General features: G+C 32.5%; 1 protein-coding gene across 1 annotated transcript in view; it reads right to left on the minus strand.

The window, feature by feature from the left end:
- Positions 1-6351: 6351 nt before the first annotated feature.
- LOC103272371 (attractin-like protein 1) overlaps positions 6352-19123 on the minus strand; it is a gene marked incomplete at both ends in the record, with an annotated part of 122268 nt that continues 109496 nt past the window's right edge. The window contains one exon of the mRNA XM_021718500.1: positions 6352-6430. Coding sequence (XP_021574175.1) covers positions 6352-6430 — 79 coding nt within the window. The remainder of the gene's footprint in view (positions 6431-19123) is intronic.

Raw genomic sequence — 19123 nt, forward strand, 5'->3', positions numbered from 1 at the left:
GAGATATATTCATTTGAGTGTATAGAAACATAAGATTTAATAATTAGTCAGATTAAAATTTATAAAGAAAATTCCATGGTCATTTATTAATCTAGCTAAATAATTGAATCTAACTATGAACACAATAATATATAATAAATTAAAAATTATGATTTTAGGCAAGTTTTTAATATTGTATATACAGTTTATTACTGTATATAAAGTTTTTTATTTTTCAGATTTTGTGGATATTAATTCTATGTATAATTATGAAACAGTTCATATTCACTAATATCATTTCCAGAAAACTTTTTAAGATACCATATTCTTGCATAGATAATATCACAATAAAGTAAATTCAGGTGCTCTCCTAATAACTGTATAAGTGTGTGTGTGTGTGTGTGTGTGTGTGTGTCTTATATGAAAGTGTTTGAAACCTTTGAATTCCCTATAAATAGGATCTATGTCATTTTCTTTAGATCCTCAGAATTTATCAATTTCTTTGTACCACAGCAAGAGATCAATACACCTCTGTTGAACTGAGCAAAATGAAAGCACTATATTTGCAATAAGATGTTTGAAAATAGGTTTACAAGGCGACTCAGCTAACTTTCAAATCCTATAGTCCCATATAGATTTGATTCTCAATTCAAGTTATTTTAGAGTCGTGTTGATTTTAAAACTATAATAATATAAATAGGCATGCTGAACACATGTAATTTCTAAGCCCATAGGATAAAGCACAAAATTAATACAATGATAATGATTATAGTTTGATACTCAGTAAAAAGCAAATGATAAGTTGACTGAGGCCATTAACTGCAGGCATTCGAGTGATACTAATGATTTTTAAAAGTATATGTTTAATGGAAAGCTTTATCTATATATTAAAATGTTTAAACATTATATAAAATACAGATTTTGTAAGTACTAAGAAATTCTACAGAGGTTTGAATGAAGCACATAATTAATATTAATTTCTCATTCAAAATAGCATTTTCTCATGACTCTATTCTGTGCTCAAACCCCTCCCTGTAAATAACTCAAGTGTCTAAGGAGACAGAATACTTCAATTTGTAAAACTTTAATGCATTGCATTAATATTATTTCGATGTTAACCCATTCACCAAACATTTAGAACATCAGATAATGTATTTTAATCAATTATTTTACCCATAAAATGCCATTACTAAAGTTTAATTTAATATTATCATTTCTTATCTGTTTTTAGGCCCATAAAACAATTAGGTTTAAGAAGGAAAGAACTAACACATTAGCTTCAAGAAAAGCAATTAGTTAATCAAAACTACTAAAACTGTATTTGTGGGTTTTAGTTTGTTATTTTTCACCCAAATTTCAGTGTGATAATGATAAATGCAAATCTAGGCTTTATACTTCCTGATCATGAAAATGTATGGAAAGTAGAACATTATGACATCAGGTTCAACCATTTGTTGGACAATGTTTCATCCCAGGAAATTTTTGTGTTGACTTTTAAGCAAAAGAAAAGCATAATATACTTTAAAACATAAAACAAAGTGATAAAGTTCTACATTAAGATGCTTTTAAAATTTTTAGAGAATTGTAAATTTAAGAGAATTAAAGAAGGAAAAATTGCTGGTCCAAGAAATGTAGTGACCATTCAAATACTCAGACTAACTAGTAATATGAAGTTGATGTAAAAGTAACCCTACTTTTTCCTACGTATCTTTTATTCTATGCACACTGCAGTTAAACAGAGACATATGACAGTTAAGCCACTCAAAATACAAGAAAAGAATACAAGAAAAGACAAAAAAATTCTCTATAAAAATTGTGTATTCATTCCTACGTGTTTAAACTTCAGACGCCTTCTAAATATTCTTCATTTGATGCAATATACCTATCAAGAAGCTTTTTCCACTGATCAAAACAGTTTTCAGTTTTTGAACTCATCAGTCTTGATGCCTGTTAGTGCTTCTGATGTTTTTTGTTTGTTTGTTTGTTTGTTTCACCTGTTCCTAATCAGCAAAATGTTTCCCTTTGAGGACTTTTTTCATCCAAGGAGACAAAATAATAATAATAATAATAATATTAAAAATAAAAAAAATAAAAAGTCACTAGAGGCAAGACTGGGTGAATAGGGGGTGTGAGGCAGGGGATCATTTTTGGTCAAAAACTGCTGAACACTCAGTGCAGTGTGGACAGATGTGTTGTTAAGGTGGAAGAACCAGTCACCTGTTTGCCACAACTTAAGATGTTTCTTCCACAAATCGTAGTGCAACCTTCACAAAACTACCAGATAAAAACTTTGATTAACCATTTGATCCAGAGGAATAAATTCCAAGGGTACTATAGAGGGCCTGCTCTTCAAAAGACAATTTTGATTTTTTTAGGGTCCTTCTTTTTAAATGTTTCCAAGTGAAAAAAATGTAACTTCTATCTATTAAGACATGCATGATATTTTCACTCGTTTTAGTCAATTATATGATTAAAGATCTTCATTGTAAGGAACTATTATATATATTCATCGTTTAATGCCTATGACCTATTAAAATTCAAATTTTAGTTTAAAACTGAGGCTTATTAAGCATGAAGATATGTCAAGAGACTCCTTTCTACATACACTTGCTTCTAACACATATTTTAGTAACTTGATAGCTAACTAAAATTGAATATGCCATTGAAGTTAAATGTTTTCAACACCTCTGTAAAAAGAACACATTATAAAAATGAATTCATATTTCTAGTGTATTCTAATATTTCAATATCCATTTATTGTTTCCATTCATTAACACATCCCCAAAGAAAGCTTTTAACTTCTTAGTAGGCTTATTATAGAAATGAGCTTGGAGCTCCTATATGAAGGGATTATATTAAAATTGAAGTCCTCTTTTGTTTTTATGAATTCCTGAAGTCTCAGGGGTGTTATTCAAAAGTTATAACATTTATAATAGGTCTCATATTAAAATAGTACCACAAAAATGTATGTCTGTGCTTACGAGAAACCAAAGCCTCAAACACTTAAAAAAGTAATATGACTAGCTGAATTAACAGAATATATTTAAAAATTTTAAATTTTCATTTAAAGCAGTCACTATATATTTTGAAAAGCAACTAGTAGGATTGCTGTAACAAAACTACAAAAATTCTAAGGAAGAATCCTTTAAGTAATTTTCACATACTATAACAGATGAATTATCATTCTGCTAATCATAGGGGTGCTCTGAATTTTATAATAATTTATCTCTTAATATTTTGGACAGAAAGTAGCATATTAACATTAAGAAAAAATACCAGACTCTTTTCCCTTGGGAATATTACAGTTAATCTAATGGTTAAAACTGAATAATAAGAGGATTAAATTAAAAATACATTTATACTTCCACTAACATAAAGTCTAAAGATAGAATTATCACATAAACTACAACTAGTGAGATTCAAAGTCTCTTGGGATCATTAGACCAAATCAGAAAAAAATCTTTTAACATGGGAGTCCCCCCTTATCCATGGGGATACACTCCAATACTGCCAGTGGATGTCTGAAACTATGGATAATATTGAACCCTATGTATGCCATGTTTTTCCCTATACATACATACTTATGATAAAGTTTAATTTATAAATTAGCTACAAGAGATTAACAATAACAAACAATGAAATAGAATAATTATGACAAAATGCTATAATAAAAGTTATACAAATCTGGTTGCCTTCTTATTCTGTCACTTCCCTCACCGCTATCACTCTCTCTTTCTTTCCCTCTGTCAAAATGTCTTAGTATTTTAGGACCACAATTGAATGTGGGTAACTAAAGCCATGGATAAGAGGGGACAGTTGTAATAATAAAAAAATTATCTAATAATAAATCTGATAGTCATCAAAAACAACTGTCACTTTTACTTTGGATACCAATATATGAATGATCTAAGACATTTAAAATTTTATATTTAAAGGAATTTAGTAAAATAAAATTTGAGAAAGCCTGTCAAAATATTTTTAAACATACAATATTATAGTATGACATAACCTCTCAATAAGATACATTTTCTATTTCTGTAGAGGTAGCAAATTTAATGCAAGCAATATTATATTCTTTAACAGAAAGAAGGATTACCTAAATAAGTTTTGGAAAGAAGGTCATTATATTGAAGAAATATCCAGAGGACGTAGTACTTTTTTTTGTTTTTATTTTTTTGAGTTGGGTCTCATTCTGTCACTCGGACTGGAGTACAATGGCACTGTCATGTTGAATTCAGCTTCCATCTCCTGGGTTTAGGAAATCTTTCCCCCTCACCCTCCTGAGTAGCTGGGACTGCAAATGTGTTTTATCACATCTGGCTGTTGTTTATTTTTTGTAGAGACGAGGTCACACTATGTTGCTCAGACTGATCTTGAACTCCTGAGTTCAAGCAATATTCCTGCTTTAGCCTCCTCAAAGTGTTGGAATTACAATAGTAATATTTATAAACATAGATTAGAAATAGTTCAGTGGACCTAATCTAGTTCCCCTCTATTATTTCTCCTTTGTCCTTTCACTGTATAAAACATATTTTGAAAGATTTTGGTTTCTAATCAAAATACAAATTCATATTCATATTTTTAAAGTTAAAGTAATTTTAGCTTGCCAGAGTATCCAATAATATGTAATAGCAGAATTACCACATTGAGGTGATATAATATTAACCAAAATTAATTTGTCATCTTGAGAAGTATGAATGAATGAACTATTCATATTCATTTTTACAAATATCAAATATTGTTTTGAAATTTAGCCACTACAAACAAATATTTCTAAGGCTCTAAAGACCACAAATTGGGAATTAATTATACAGTACAAACATTTCTTTTTAGAGGTAAGAAAATTCAACTAGACTACTTAACTCATATTCTGCTGTCAGTTAATGGCAGAGTTATACGTTGATCTCTTCACAATGCTATATCTATATAAGTGCATTTTACAGACTTTAGAGATCAGATATTTAACTAGTGCTCATCATAATGCAGTGAACTCCCTGATTAATTCTGCCATCTTTTCTAATGTTTAGGGACTTGAATTGTCACTTGCCATATTCCATTATAGAAAGCCTTCACATTGTCTGCCTATAATTATGGTTTTTCCTCCCTGAATCTATAATTTTATTGTAATGTATCTTTTCACATGTTCAGAAGATTGTTTACATCCATACAGAATTTCACTTCTTGCCAAATATTTATATATTTATATTTAATAAGTTCCTTTTCAATTAGATTATTTATCATGGAACCATTCCAAGTAAACTTTCATTGATGTAGCACTGTTCATACATAGAAAATCAGAGAGGCAGAGGATTAAGATGAATGATTTATTTGGAGGTAGGGAGGAATTCAATTTTGCAAATATATTATAAATAGAATAATCAAGAACTCATATCATTCATTAATTCTAAAGTTTAGGACATACTGGACTGTTTAAAAATATCTATAAATATTATATTTTTATATGTGTAAAAAAGACAATAAGCAAATATATTGTTGTTTATACCATTGCACAAAACTATACATATAAAAATACACTGAGAAATACAATAGTAAATAAAATACTAATAATACTAACATCAGAATAGTAACATTAATTCTAATTGAGTACAGCATAATAATATAATAATAAAAACGGAAATTGGCTTTTTGATTATTTGAAGTATAGAACAATAAATCGATTGCATACTTTTGTTCTTCAGACAATGATGTTTCTATTGTTTTCAGTTAACTAACACATACAAAGTTAAAAGACTATATTTATCTAACATTTATATAATTAGTTTGCTATTTTGTAAGAATATTACTTTTTCAAAAATCAACTTCAGGATTATAAGAAACATGTGATCAAATCTAACACAGAAATGTATCGAATTGATGCGCTCTTTAAACACACTCAAATAGTCAGATATCAAAAATGTAAAAGATTTTATTACCAAAAAAAGAATATTATAATAAATTTCTAGGAGTTATATTTTTTCTAAAACCCCAAATAAATTTCATTCAGAATTTTTAAAATTGTAATAGAGACACGTATGAAAAATAAGTTGTTTTAATCACATAACTAATACTTAAATTAAATATATTACAAATTATATAATTGAATTAATATTTGTATCATTTAATCATTTCTAAAAACTAATATCATTTCTAAAATCTCTTTGTAACTAACCAATACTTCTACAGGTATTGACTTAAAATGACAGTGTTAAAGTTTCTTTAAAGCTTAAAAATATTAAATTGATTTAAAAAATATTAATAAGTAAAAATGATTTGAAAATCTGTTTTTGAAAGACCTATGCTAATTAACAGACAGTAGAGATCCATGTGTTTGCTCAGACCTTTAGACAAAAGATTAAATAATGTTACTGATACCTCTCTCCGTCGAGAAGCCCAACACGTTTGTTTGATCTTCCATACCACAGCAGCCACCAGTAATAAGGATAAGAAACAACTGGAAAATAAAACAAATAATTTTTGCTCAAAACATGTTTGAAATATGTAATCAAATAATAAACGCATGCATTAAAGTTTTAAAAATATATAAGTAATCGCTTTGACTAAGTAAATAATCCAAGCAAAAAAAAGGGTAAATGTGCAATGTTTAAAATGCTTTATCAAGCAAAATTAAAGCATATAGGTAGAAAAATATTTATCTTCCTTGCTATACATTATAATTTTTCTTTACAATTTTCTCTGTTGGAATGTAAATTTATTATTTCACTGGTCTTATGAAGAAACACAAAATCACAAGGAAAATATTTTACAATTGTTATGAGTCCTAAAATATGGCAATTTTACAAATTCAAATGTCACATATATTATTCATTTTATTTTTATTTCCAACTATTTTAGATATAAGCATACTCCAGTGGTTGTCAACTAAAGGTGCTTATGCTTCCTCCCCCTAGGGTTCATTTGGCAATGTCTGGAGATGTTTTTTATTGTCACGACAGAAAATGGGTTGCAACTTGCATCTAGTGTGTAGAGCCAGGGATGTTGCGAGACACTGGACAATGCACAGGACTGTCCCCATCAACAAACAATTATGCAGTCTAAAATGTCAGTAGACTGAGGCTGAGAAACCCCGTAAATGCTAATATTCAAATTAAGAAATAATTTAGCTATAATTTTCATGTTTCTGGTCTAATATATTAGATACCATATGCAATAATTATAATAATGCAGGGTACTTTGTTAGCCATGACATAAGCCTGTCAATTATCAAAATAACAAAGATTGATATGAATCTGATTAATTAGTTCCAACCCTGCATCATTGTTGATTTCCTCCTCCTTTGCTCTGTGGTCACAGATTATACTATGAGAAGATCCAGAAATGAACAGATCTGGGAAACTACAAATTCACTGGTCACTGGCCACTACAAATAAACCTGGTTCTCATCCTTAATTGATAATCATTGCATTTGTCAATTGATTCACTCATACGCTGTGGCAATTTCTGACATTTTCCACTCTTGTCAGGCCTTATGCCTCACTCAAAGTAGAAGACCGTGGACTATTCTTCAATGATGATGACAATGATAATGACAATTGTGGCACTTATCCATTGATGCACATTCCAGATGCTGTGCTAGATACTACAGATTGATTACTGAATTTGTTTTATAAGAAGTCTTCCAGATAGAGTATATCATTCTTATTTTTGAAAAGAAGAATCCAATTATCAGAGATTTTGAAGTTACTTTCTTATTGTTACACATGGAGTAAGTGGTAGTATCAAACTTTAAATCTAGCTACTTAAGCTTCAACTTTTTTCCTCCCCATCTGTTGAGAGCTCAGAACTTGCCCACCATCTCACAACCATTCTGTTTCCATATCCATTCTCTAATCCTTTCTCTAGAATCAAAGGGAATTGATGTTTTTTAAAAGTCAGTGATCACAACTTTTCTAACCACTGAGGTGCCTTTTAAAAAAGCATAGTTACCGTTTTCCCTAATATTTTCAAGCTCTTTCTTTCTAATCCATCTTACTTTAAATTTTCAAAAGTACACAAGTCTCATATGTCCTAAAAATTAAAAACAGTAATCTACCCTTATTGACCCTGTACTTTTCTCTAGTTTACTGAGCAAGTGGTCAATTCAGCCACTTTCACATCAATTTCCTTGTAGTCTGGTGTCTGACTTGCTTGTATACTAACAAAAATGTCAATATTAATAATGATGAATATTTAAAATTGTATGGGATACTTTTCTCAGAACTTTTTTTTCAACAATGACTATGACAATTGTAGCACTTATCCACTGATGCACATTCCAGACGCTGTGCTAGATACTTCACATTGATGACTGGGTTTTGTTTTATAAGAATTCTGATTTTAGAAAAGAGGAATCCAATTGTCAGAGATTTTGAAGTTACTAGCTTCATCACGACTTTATAGAAATTAAATAAACTGGTCTCTTCTCTATCAACAGACTTTCACTACACAATTGACAATACCAATAATTCATTCTTTAAGCTCTCTCTTGGATACTTTTTTCCCCTAGTTTTCTAGAAAACTGTACACAAGTAGAGACAACGAGGTAGGTTACATTCCAGATTCCCCCTTTTAAATTACAGACATTCCTTAAAACTCAGTTCATAAAACTGTTCTTTCTTTTGTTTGCATGTTTGCATGTAGAAAGTTCGGTTGTTCTTCCTGGTTTCAACTATGATCTCTAACTGGAATGTTACAAATCTGTATCCTTAGACCTGCCAAAATCATTAAAGAGGATCTAAAAGATTATTTAGTTCAAAGTTTCTCCCAGGAAAGAAATTCCCAGTATAGCTCTGATAGTGGTCCAGCACCTAATTAAATACTTAGTTGAGAATTTGCTGACTCACAAATTAGTGTAGGCTATTTTTAGTTAGCTCAAACTATAAAAATGCTCTAACATTTATAAATCAGTGCTGTCTTTTGGATTAAACTGAATCAGTGTGCTATATGCTAGAACTTCATATATTTGAAGAGACCTATATGATTTCCTCTTGTCTAATGGTTCTCAACCAGGATGTTTTTGCCCTCAAGGGGATATTTGGCAGTGTCCTGTGATATTTTTTGTTTTCACCACTCAGCATGCATTTAGTGGAATGTTGTTTAAATATCCTACAATTTATATGACACCTTTCTACTAACAAATATTTTTCCAGCCGAAAATGCCAATACTACTGAAGTTAAGAAACACTTTAACAGTCTGAATTATCATAGTGGTTACATGTTTCTTGTTTACCCAGGTTAAAAGTGTAACTCTTAAAAATATGATACTGATAATTACTATTTTAGATATAGTCTGAGTACCTATTTATCTGAATTTCATTCAGACAATTGTACACATAAGAATTTTAACATGAGTTACAAAAATCACCTCAAACCTACCATGTTATTATGAATGTTATAATGCCATTAAAAACATTCATAATAATAAAAGTAACTAAAATCTATTAGTAATATGGATCAAGCACTATGTTAAGTATTTTAAATGAATTATCTCTTTAATTTACAATTGTACATGATACACCATGTATACTCTTATGTGCTCATTTAAAAGATGAGTAAATTGAGCCATGGGTAGTCTAAATAAATTGCCTAAGTTTCAAAAGTATTAACTTGCAAGTTCTCCCCTTTCTTTTGACTTTTTTGTTTCACCACTACTTTCCACCTAAATTGTAAAAACATATTCAATTTTAGTATCCCTTGTATTCAACTGGGCATCAAATCTTGTCAATGTTTCTTTTAGAATATCAGATATAGTAAGTAATAGTATGTATATAAAATTCATTCATATTTAATAACAAAATACAATTTAAATAACAACATATTTTTATTTGATTATCTGATAATTCATATATTTTATCCCCAATAATTACATGATAAAAATTCAGTTTGAGATGCAAAAACTAGTTAAATTTCTTTGAGGAGCACAAATTCTTTCTTATCTAAATGTTGTGGCTTAAGTAAAGAGTATCACTTTTATAATGATATAGATGGTATAAAAACATGCAGGTTTCATAATTTCACTTTCTTTAGAAGATACATTTTTAGGATTTGTATCAAATGTTTTCAATCCTAATTCCTATTAGGTTAGTGATAAAAGTAAGAGTTACCATATTAGTGCAAACAAATTAGCTGCTAAAAACAATATACAGTGCAAGAAAATATTTTTCTTAATAATATTCTAATAATCTACAATAAATATAAAACACTCAATAAAATATAACAATAAATTTTGCTAAATGAATGAAATTAGTCCTTTAATTAATTTGAACATCATTTCTTATTTGGTGTTATTATTCCTATATCAAGGTAATATTCTATAATTGTTCCCGATTTCTGATAAATTACATTGTAAGCAAAAGTTAGAGTTCTTTTCCTACATAACCATGATAAACAGACAGAAATCCAATTAAAAAGCACAATCCCATTCACAATAGCCACACACAAAAAAGAAATACCTTGGCATCTTCCTAACCAAAGAACTGAAAGACCTTTACAATGAAAACTACAAAACACTGCTCAAAGAAATCCAAGAAGACACAAACAAATGGAAACATATTTTATGCTCATGGATTGGAAGAATTAACATTGTTAAGATGTCCATCCTACCAAAGACAATTTACAGCTTTAACGCAATACCCATTCAATTACCAACATCATTCTTCTCAGAGCTGGAAATGACAATACAGAAATTCATATGGAACATAAAAGACCACGAATAGCCAGAACAATCCTTAGCAAAGAAATAAAGTGGGAAGTATCACACTTCGAGACTTCAGACTCTACTATAAAGCTACAATAATCAAAACAACCTGGTATTGGTACAAGAACAGGCATATAGACCAATGGATCATAACAGAGACTCTGGAAGCAAAATCTCAATTTCTCAATCAATTCATCTTCAATAAAGCCTCCACAAACAACCAATGGAGAAAGGAGACCCTATTCAGTAAATGGTGCTGGGAAAACTGGCTGACCACATGCAGAAGATTTAAATAAAACCCTTACCTATCATCATACACAAAAATCAACTCTAAATGGATCAAAGACCTAAATGTATATCCTCAAACTATAAGAATCCTAGAAGAAAATGTAGGAAATACCCTTATGGAAATTGGAATAGGCAATAGATTCCTGGTCAGCTCTCCAAAAGTGAAAGCCATAAAAGATAAGATAGATAAGTGGGACCTCATCAAACTGAAAAGCTTCTGCAAAGCAAAAGAAATCATCAAGAGAGTGGGGAGACAGTCCATGGAATGGGAAAAAAAAATTCCCTAACTGTAAATCTGACAAAGGCCTAAAATCTAGGATCTACAAGGAACTCAAACGTGCTGAAAGGAAAAAAACAAACAATCCTATTAAAAATGGGCAAAGGATATGCATAGACACTTCTAAGCAGAAGACACATGAGCAGCCAATAGATACATGAAGAAATGCTCAGTCTCATCAATCATCAAATAAATGCAAATTAAAACCACACTGAGACATCTCCTAACTCCAGTCAGGATGGTCATCATCATTAACTCAAAAAACAACAGTTACTAGATAGGATGTGGGGGAAAGGGAACACTTCTATACTGTTGGTGGGAATGTAAACTAGTACAACTCCCATGGAAAACTGTGTGGCGATTTCTATAAAATCTGAAAATCAACCTTCCATACTACACAGCAATGCCCCTTCTGGGACTACACCCGGAGAAACTCAAATCACTTTATAAAGGAGATACCTGCACATGCATGCTTATTGCAGCATTATTCACAATAGCAAAAACATGGAAACCACTGTGTTGCCCATCGAAAGTGGACTGGATAAAGAAAATGTGGCACATTTACATGATGTACCATATCATGTTTTTCTTTATGCAGCTATAAAGAAAAACAAAATTATGAACTTTGCCGCAACCGGGATGGACTACAGACCATAATACTCAGTGATTTATCACAGAAACAAAGATCTGAGTACCACATGTACTCACTCATAATTGGACCCTGAACATTTATTATAATACTATAAGAAAGGGATTGGCAGTAGCGGGACACTGCTAGGGGAGGGGGGCACATAACATCAATAAGGATACCCACACTTTACCTGTACAATGACCATGTATGTACCTAACCCTGAATTGTACCCCACATTTTAAAAATAAATAAAAAATAAAAATCCTACATGCAAATGAAAGTCAGTTTATTAAGAAAATTTGCTTAAACGGCAAAACAAATAAACAAGCAAACAAAACAGAAAAAATTGTCAAATGTATCCAGCATAGTTGAAAAGTTACATTTATCCTTTAATGACTACTAGAAAATCCATCTTTATTGACAATTCTGGAAGTCTGAAGAATGACAGAATTTCCATCATCTGAGTTTTTGGAATGGCATGTGGAGTAGGGCCCGGCATATCACACTGGCCCATTCATTGACTCCTTTCTGTCCACTGGACTTGACATGAGAAAGAAGCACTGTAAACTTTTTTCCTATTAGGTGACTGAAAGTTCTAGGTTTATCTGTGCCACTTAGCTTTTTCCTACTTAATCTCTTAAATCAAAGTGCTTAATGGATAACATCAAATATTCATATCTTTTAATTTGGTATTGTGGCAATTTTGTTAGAGAAGAATAAATTTTCATTATTTCTTTAAGGTCTTTTTCTATTATGTTATGCAAAAGGTTTTGCTGTCTGTGGCACAGATATTGGGAGGGGAAACACCCGGGTACTTCTTTTTTTTTTTTTTTTTAAACTAAGCCATATGACAATAGTACCAGAAGATCTGAAATGTTCAACACTCCTCAGTATAATCCTCCCTGTTGAAATAGGGGAAAAAACCAAAAGAGAAAGAAAAGAAACATTAAAAAGAAATTATATGAGTTACAAGAATAAAAAAGAGAAGAATAGGAAAAAAAATTTCAATAATTTGATGTTAACATTCATAAAATGGTCATGTTTGAAAAGATTCTTAATGTAAAAACACATGGAACTCATTAGGTAATCTCATTTAAGGAAAATTAAAAAGATTCAATAGAAGTGAAAATTAAAAAGATTTCAATAGAGGTAGCAAAGTGTGGTATAAGATTATATTGTAAAGAAGGTTTCCAGTAACAAAAAAATACCCTCTGGTGATAACTAGTTGGCCAAATGTGAAAAGAAATAATACTGTCACTTTTTGTTTTCAATTTTAGGTTAATGTATCATAAATATCAAGTTGTTAATAAATTTTTTTTTAAGTTGGAATCTCACTCTGTCGCCCAGACTGGCCTCTCCGGCCACCGCAGCCTCGACCTGCTGGGCTCTGGCGATCCTTCCGCCTCAGCCTTACAAGTAGCTGGAACTACAGGTGCGTACTACTATGCCCAGCTAATTTTTATTATTATTATTATTTATTGTAGAGATGAGGTCTCGCCAAGTTGCCCAGGCAGGTCTCGAACCCGCGGGCTCGGGCAATCAACTCACCTCAGCCTCCCAAAGTGCAGGATTACAGGCTGAGCCACCAAGCCCGGCTGTTAATATATATTTTAAAGGACGGTTTGGATATATTATTATTTTGTTTTACTGAAAAGTGTCGGAAACTAGGGAAATGTGTTAAAACACAACATATGTGTGTGTGTGTGTGTGTGTATAAAACTTTTGCTCTACACAATTTACTATATTTATAATCTACCTCCTAATAACAATCCACAAAATATATTTCAATGATTTTACACCTTTATAACACTTTAGAGAGTTTTTGTCTTACCAATCAAAATGTTAACAAAATGAACTATTAACTTAAAATGCAATACAAGGTGCATATATTAAAAATAAAAATTTGCTTACATTTCATTCATCAGATTGGTGAAAGTGGGAAATAATATGTTCTTGGCATAAATTGGTATAAAATGTTGAGGGTTGTTAAGCAAGAGTTAAGAGTTAGGATGACTTCAAATGCAGGTAACAGAAAACCCAACACAAACTAGTATAAACAATATTGAAGCTAAATGAATTTTATGCTCCCTGTTTTAGACTGATTTGTTTTTCCCCCAAATTCATATATTTGAAGCACTAACCCCCAGTGTGGCTGTATCTGAAGACAGGGCCTTCAGGGGATAATTAAGTTTAAATGACGTCAATAAAGATGAGGCTCTGTTCTAAAAGGATTATAATAATAGAGACCAAAGAGCTTGCATATTTTCCCTCTCTCCCCAAGTTTGTGGAGGAAAGAACATGCGAGCACACTGTGAAAACAGCCATTTGCAAAGCCAGGAAGAGAGCCCTTACTAGAAATCAACAATGCCAGCACCCTGATGGTGGACTTTTTAACTTCTAGAACTGTGAGATAATAAATTTATATTGCTTAAAGTCACTCAGTCTGTATTATTTGGTTATGGCAGCTCAAGCAGACTATGACACTTCCATAAGTCCAAAGGAAGAAAAAGTACCAGGTTTGGTCTGATTGGGGACTTAGCTACATTTCCCTCCGATTCACTGGACTATGCACTCTGATGTGCATCAGCTTTATTATCAGGCTTGTTTCTTCTCCTAAGAACAAAAACGAAAGAAGCAGATCCAGATAATTTATACCTCACCAAACTTCTCACCAAACACTGAAGATACAATAAATAGCATTAGCCCACCCATTAAGCTAATAAGGGATCAATTCCACTCAGACTGAATAATTGTTACACAGCAGTGTGGAAAGTTAAATGAGCCGGGCTTGGTGGCTCAGCCTGTAATCCCGCACCTTTGGGAGTCTGAGGTGAGTGGATTGTCTGAGCCCGCGGGTTTGAGACCCGCCTGGGCAACTTGACGAGACCTCATCTCTACAATAAATCAAAAAAATTAGCCGGGCGTGATAGCGTTCGCCTGTAGTTCTAGCTACTTGGAAGGCTGAGGCGGAAGGATCGCCGGAGCCCAGCAGGTAGAGGCTGTGGTGGCTGGGAGCGGCCACTACACTCCAGTCTGGGTAACAGAGTGAGACTCCAACTCAAAAAATAAAAAATAAAAAGAAAGTTAAATGAAGGCTGGGAAAGAATCCATAAAATCCACTACAGATATCATTCATGAAAATTGTATAGAGAAACATGTGAAACATATGAATGAATTTCCCCTGCACTGCCTGTAAGAGATTTTGAATCTACAGAGCATTTTTGATAACTCCTTATCCTTTCTTGAAACTCTTTACAAAAAACAGACTACTATCAAGCCTCATCAGACTGTGTATTAGAAAAACTTGTTATACCTAGTAAGGAAAATCTTCCTGGCTAACTCCTATTACAAACTGCCAACCTGGATAATATCTGATACTTCCATAATTATAACAAAATGCTACAAAGGTCAATGTATCCAGTGTGCCCGCCTACACTCCTTGTTTTTTGAAGCATACTTTTAGAAACCATACAGTAATGACAAAGGTTTTAATTTAAAAATTTCCTTAATAGCTTAAAAGTAACTCCTATTCAACATAGATATGGAAGTCCTAGCTAGAGTAATCAGATAAGAGAAAAAACTAACAGGGTTGGCCAAATAGGGAAAGAAAAATCAACTTATCTCTTTGTATAAAATATAATTCTATAACTAGAAAACTCAAGATTCTGCCAAAAGACTCCTAGATATCATAAAAAAAAACTTCAGTAAAATTTCAGGATACAAAATCTGATGTTCTAAAATCAGTAGCATTTCTGTACACCAATAATTCTCAAGCTGAGAACCATATCAATACTGCAATCCCATTTACAGCAGCCACACAAAAAATAAAATACATAAGAATACATCTAACCAAGGAGTCAAAGATCTGTATAACAAGAACTACAAAGCACTGCTGGAAGAAATTATAGATGACACAAACAAATGGAAAAACATTCCACACTCATGGATTAGAAGAGTCAGTATTGTTAAAATGTCCACACTGCCCAAAGCAACATACAGATTTAATGCAATCCCTATCAATTTACCAGTATCATTTTTCACAGAATTAGAAAAAAAATTTCAAAAATTCATATGGAACCAAAAGGGAGCCCAAGTAGCCAAACTTTACTACAAGTCTACAGTAACCAAAACAGCATGGTACCAGTACAAAAACAGGCACAAAGACTAAGAGAATAGACTAGAGAACCTATAAATAAAGCCATTCACAACCAACTGATCTACAAAGTCAACAAAAATAGGAAAAGGATACCCTATTCAATAAATGGTACTTGGAAAACCGGTTAACCATTCACAGAAGAATGAAACTTGACCCCTACCTCTCATCATATATAAAAAAATTAATTCAAAATGGATTAAAGGCTTAAATGTAAGACCTGAAACTATAAACATCCTAGAGGAAAACCTAGGAAATACTCTTCTGATCATTGGGCTAGGCAAAAATTTATGAGTAAGTCCCCAAAAGCAAATGCAGTAAAAAAAAAATTGATACTTGGGGTCTAATTAAAACTAAAGAGTATCTGGAAAGCAAAATATACTATCAATAGAGTAAATAGACAACCTACAGAATTGGAGAACATATTTGCCAATTATTAATTTTAAAAAGAACTATTGAGAAGAGCAGCCTACAGAAAAAATGCTCAGCCTCACTAATCATCAGAATAATGCAAATCAAAACCACATTAAGATACCATCTGAATCCAGTAAGAATGGCCATCACAGAAAACAACAGATGCTGGTGAGAATATAGAGTAGTGGGAATGCAAACATTCAACCTCTGTGGAAAACAGTGTGGTGAGTCCCAAAAGAACTAGAAATTGACCTTCCATTTGACCCAGACATCCCCATTCTGGGAATACATCCAGAGAAACTGAAGTCATCCTAACAAAAAGATACCTGCGTATGCATGTTTATTGCAGCACTATTCACAATAGCAAAAACACAGAACCAATCATGATGTTCATCAAAACTAGACTGAATTTTAAAAATGTGGTACATATACATGATGGAATATTATGCAGTCATAAAGAAGGACAAAATTATGGGCTTTGCAGTAACTTGGATGAATTTGGAGTCTATCATACTCAGTGATCTATCATAGAAACAAAGAACTGAGTACCACATGTTCTCATTCATAAGTGAACCCTGGACATCTATCATAATACTACAAGAAAGGGATTGGCAGAAGTGGGATACTGCCAGGGGAGGGGCAGCCCATAACATCAATAAGGGTACCTGATCCCAAACCAGGCGAAGTGGGGACCAAAGGGAGGCCCCAAATTTCACCTGCACCAAAATCACTTATGTATGCAATCCTGACCTGTACCCTCCAACTTTATAAACTTAAATTAAAGAAAAAAGGTCTAATAGCCAGAATCTGTAAGGAAATTAAACAAGTTGATAAGAAAACAACAAATAACCCCATTACAAAGTAGACAATGGACATGAGAAGACTTCTCAAAAAAAAGCAATACAAGCAGTCACACACATATGAAAAAATTCTCAACATCACTAATCATAAAAGAAATGAAAATCTAAACCACAATGAGATACTATTCCACAACCATCAAATTTGCTATTATTAAAATACCAAAAGACAACATGTTGGTGAGGATACAGAGACAGGGGAATGCTCATACACTGTTGGTGGGAATATAAACTAGTTCAGCCCCTGTGGAAAGCAGTTTGGAGATTTCTCGTAGAACGAATAACAGTAACACTCAACCCAGCACTTCCATCACTAGGTATATACCCAAAGAAACACAAATCATTCTACCTAAAAGACCCCTACACTTGCATGTTTACATGCAGCATTATTCACATTAAAGACATATAACCAGCCTAGGTGCCCATCAATGGTGGGTTAGATAAAGAAAATATGGTACATATACACTATGGAATTCTACATAGCCACTAAAAAAAAAAAAAAAAGAATGAAATTATGTCCCTTGCAACAATGTGGAGGCATCTGGAGGTCATTATGGGAAGTGAGTTAACAGAGAAACAGAAAACCAAATACCACATGTTTTCACCTATAACTAGGAACTAAACACTGAGTATGTGTGGACATAAAGATGGGATCAACAAACACTGGGGGCTCCCAAAGGTGGGAGGGGAAGGGGAAGGATTGAAAAACTACTTATTGGGTACTATGTTCACTAACTACTTGGGTGATGGGTTCAGTGGAAAACTAAATCTCACCATGATGCAATACACTCGACTACATCTAAATTAACAAGTTTTTAAATTATTTAAAATACTACATGCTGTTTTAAAAACTTTCCTAAAACATTCATGTGTAGCACATATAGAGAAATCATAAGTATATAGCACAATGAATTGTTAAGAAGACAATACACCCTTATACCCATTGCCCTAATAAAGAGCTAGAACTTAACCCATTATTTCTTCCTCAAAGACAGCTACCATAATAATTTTTTTTTTTTTTTGAGTTGGAATCTCACTCTGCTGCCCAGACTGGAGTGCAGTGGCCGCTCCCGGCCACCGCAGCCTCGACCTGCTAGTCTCCGGCGATCCTTCCGCCTCAGCCTTCCGAGTAGCCGGAATTACAGGCATGCGCTACCACGCCCGGCTGATTTTTTGATTTATTGTAGAGATGAGGTCTCGCTGCCAGGCGGGTCTCGAACCCGCAGGCTCAGGCAATCCACTCACTTCAGCCTCCCAAAGGTGCGGGATTACAGGCTGAGTCACCGAGCCTGGCTAATAATTTTTTAATACTATAGTTTTGGCTATTTCTAAACTTCTTACAAATGGAATCCTACAGTATACATTGTTTGCTTCTGTTTCTTTCGTTCAACACTATGCTTGTGTTCTTCATGCTGTTCCTCCGGCATTAGTTTGATCTTTTTCATTGTTCTACATTATTCCATTGTGTGATATAGTTTCCATTCTACTGTTTTGGGGTATTTTTATTATTCCCAGTTAGTGGCTGTGTAAAACATGCTTGTGTAAATACATTTCACAAGGCATTTAACACAATGGAATTATTAGACCATACAGTGTGCATAAATTCAACTTTAGAATATAGTGTGAAATTGTTTTCAAAGTTGTTGTACCAATATCTAGTGCACCAGAAATGTTAATAGTTCCACATCCTCTCCAACACTTGTTATAATTTGTCTTTTTCTTTTTAGACACTGTAGTGGGTATATAGTAAGTAGTACTATATTTTGATTTCAATTTGAATTCTCTGAAAAAAATTAAGTTGAGACCATTTGCATATTGTGCTGAACACTTA

This window comes from Carlito syrichta, unplaced genomic scaffold (assembly GCF_000164805.1).
Source record: "Carlito syrichta isolate Samal-C Ts95f unplaced genomic scaffold, Tarsius_syrichta-2.0.1 Scaffold312293, whole genome shotgun sequence".
NCBI classification, from domain to species: domain Eukaryota; kingdom Metazoa; phylum Chordata; class Mammalia; order Primates; family Tarsiidae; genus Carlito; species Carlito syrichta.